The sequence below is a fragment of the Micropterus dolomieu genome, linkage group LG10, assembly GCF_021292245.1.
Source record: "Micropterus dolomieu isolate WLL.071019.BEF.003 ecotype Adirondacks linkage group LG10, ASM2129224v1, whole genome shotgun sequence".
NCBI classification, from domain to species: Eukaryota; Metazoa; Chordata; class Actinopteri; order Centrarchiformes; family Centrarchidae; genus Micropterus; species Micropterus dolomieu.
This window is the reverse complement of record NC_060159.1, coordinates 29497778-29499197: the sequence shown is the minus strand read 5'-3', so window position 1 is coordinate 29499197 and position 1420 is coordinate 29497778. Positions and strand designations below refer to the sequence as shown.

The 1420-nt window shown below is 50.5% G+C and overlaps 1 protein-coding gene across 1 annotated transcript in view; it reads right to left on the bottom strand.

The window, feature by feature from the left end:
• Positions 1-1420, bottom strand: part of LOC123977796 (MAP/microtubule affinity-regulating kinase 3-like) — an 18839-nt gene that overhangs the window by 11213 nt on the left and 6206 nt on the right. The window contains exons 7-8 of the mRNA XM_046060771.1: positions 523-579; positions 292-426 (exon numbers count right to left, since the gene is read on the bottom strand). Coding sequence (XP_045916727.1) covers positions 292-426; positions 523-579 — 192 coding nt within the window. The remainder of the gene's footprint in view (positions 1-291; positions 427-522; positions 580-1420) is intronic.

Below are 1420 nucleotides of genomic sequence, written 5' to 3'. Positions count from 1 at the left end.
GCAACTGGACACTGCACAGTAACAAATGTACACTGTATAGTAACCACTGGACCACTGCACAGTAACCACTGGACCACTGCATAGTAACAACTGGACACTGCACAGGAACCACTGGAAAGTACACACGAACTACTGGACCACTGCACAGGAACCACTGAAAAGTAACAAGGGGACACTGCACAGGAACCACTAGACCACTGCTCAGGAACCAGTGGACAACATCACGCATTGTTTATTTACAGGTACTGGGCGACTCAGGTTACACAGGAATGAGTGAAGGTGTCCATGTACCTGGAAGAGTTCCGGAGCAGCGTACGGAGGAGAACCACAGAAAGTGTCCAGTTTCCCACCGACAGTGAACTCATTACTAAACCCAAAATCTGCTATTTTAATATTCATGTCAGCATCCAGGAGGAGGTTCTCTGCCTGTGGGGGAGGGGGGCAGAGGAATGAGATGTAAATGTATTTCATGGTGTGTTTAATGTCAGCTGGAAAATTTGAGAGTAGAGTTCAGTGTGTTACCTTAAGGTCACGGTGAACTATGTTCTTCTGATGGCAGTACTGAACGGCAGACACAATCTGCACAGACAGACAGTCAGGTTCAGACAGGAACATCAAATACCATTATTAATATAATTAATGTCTTCATTTACAGAGTGCGCGTTAGCAGTCTACGTTTATAGGGTGCGTGTTAGCCGTCTACCTTTACAGAGTGCGCGTTAGCCGTCTACCTTTACAGAGTGCGGGTGTGCGTGACCCGTCTACCTTTACAGAGTGTGCGTTAGCCGTCTACCTTTACAGAGTGCGCGTGACCCGTCTACCTTTACAGGGTGCGCGTGACCCGTCTACCTTTACAGGGTGCGCGAGACCCGTCTACCTTTACAGAGTGCGCGTGACCCGTCTACCTTTACAGAGTGCGCGTGACCCGTCTACCTTTACAGAGTGCGCGTGACACGTCTACCTTTACAGAGTGCGCGTGACCCGTCTACCTTTACAGAGTGCGCGTGACCCGTCTACGTTTACAGAGTGCGCGTTAGCCGTCTACCTTTACAGAGTGCGCGTGACCCGTCTACCTTTACAGAGTGCGCGTTAGCCGTCTACCTTTACAGAGTGCGCGTTACCCGTCTACGTTTACAGAGTGTGCGTTACCCGTCTACCTTTACAGAGTGTGCGTTACCCGTCTACCTTTACAGAGTGTGCGTTACCCGTCTACGTTTACAGGATGCGCGTGACCCGTCTACCTTTTAACAGAGTGCGCGTGACCCGTCTACGTTTACAGGATGCGCGTGACCCGTCTACCTTTTAACAGAGTGCGCGTGACCCGTCTACCTTTACAGGGTGCGCGTGACCCGTCTACCTTTTAACAGAGTGCGCTTTAGCCGTCTACCTTTACAGAGTGCGCGTGACCCGTCTACCTTTT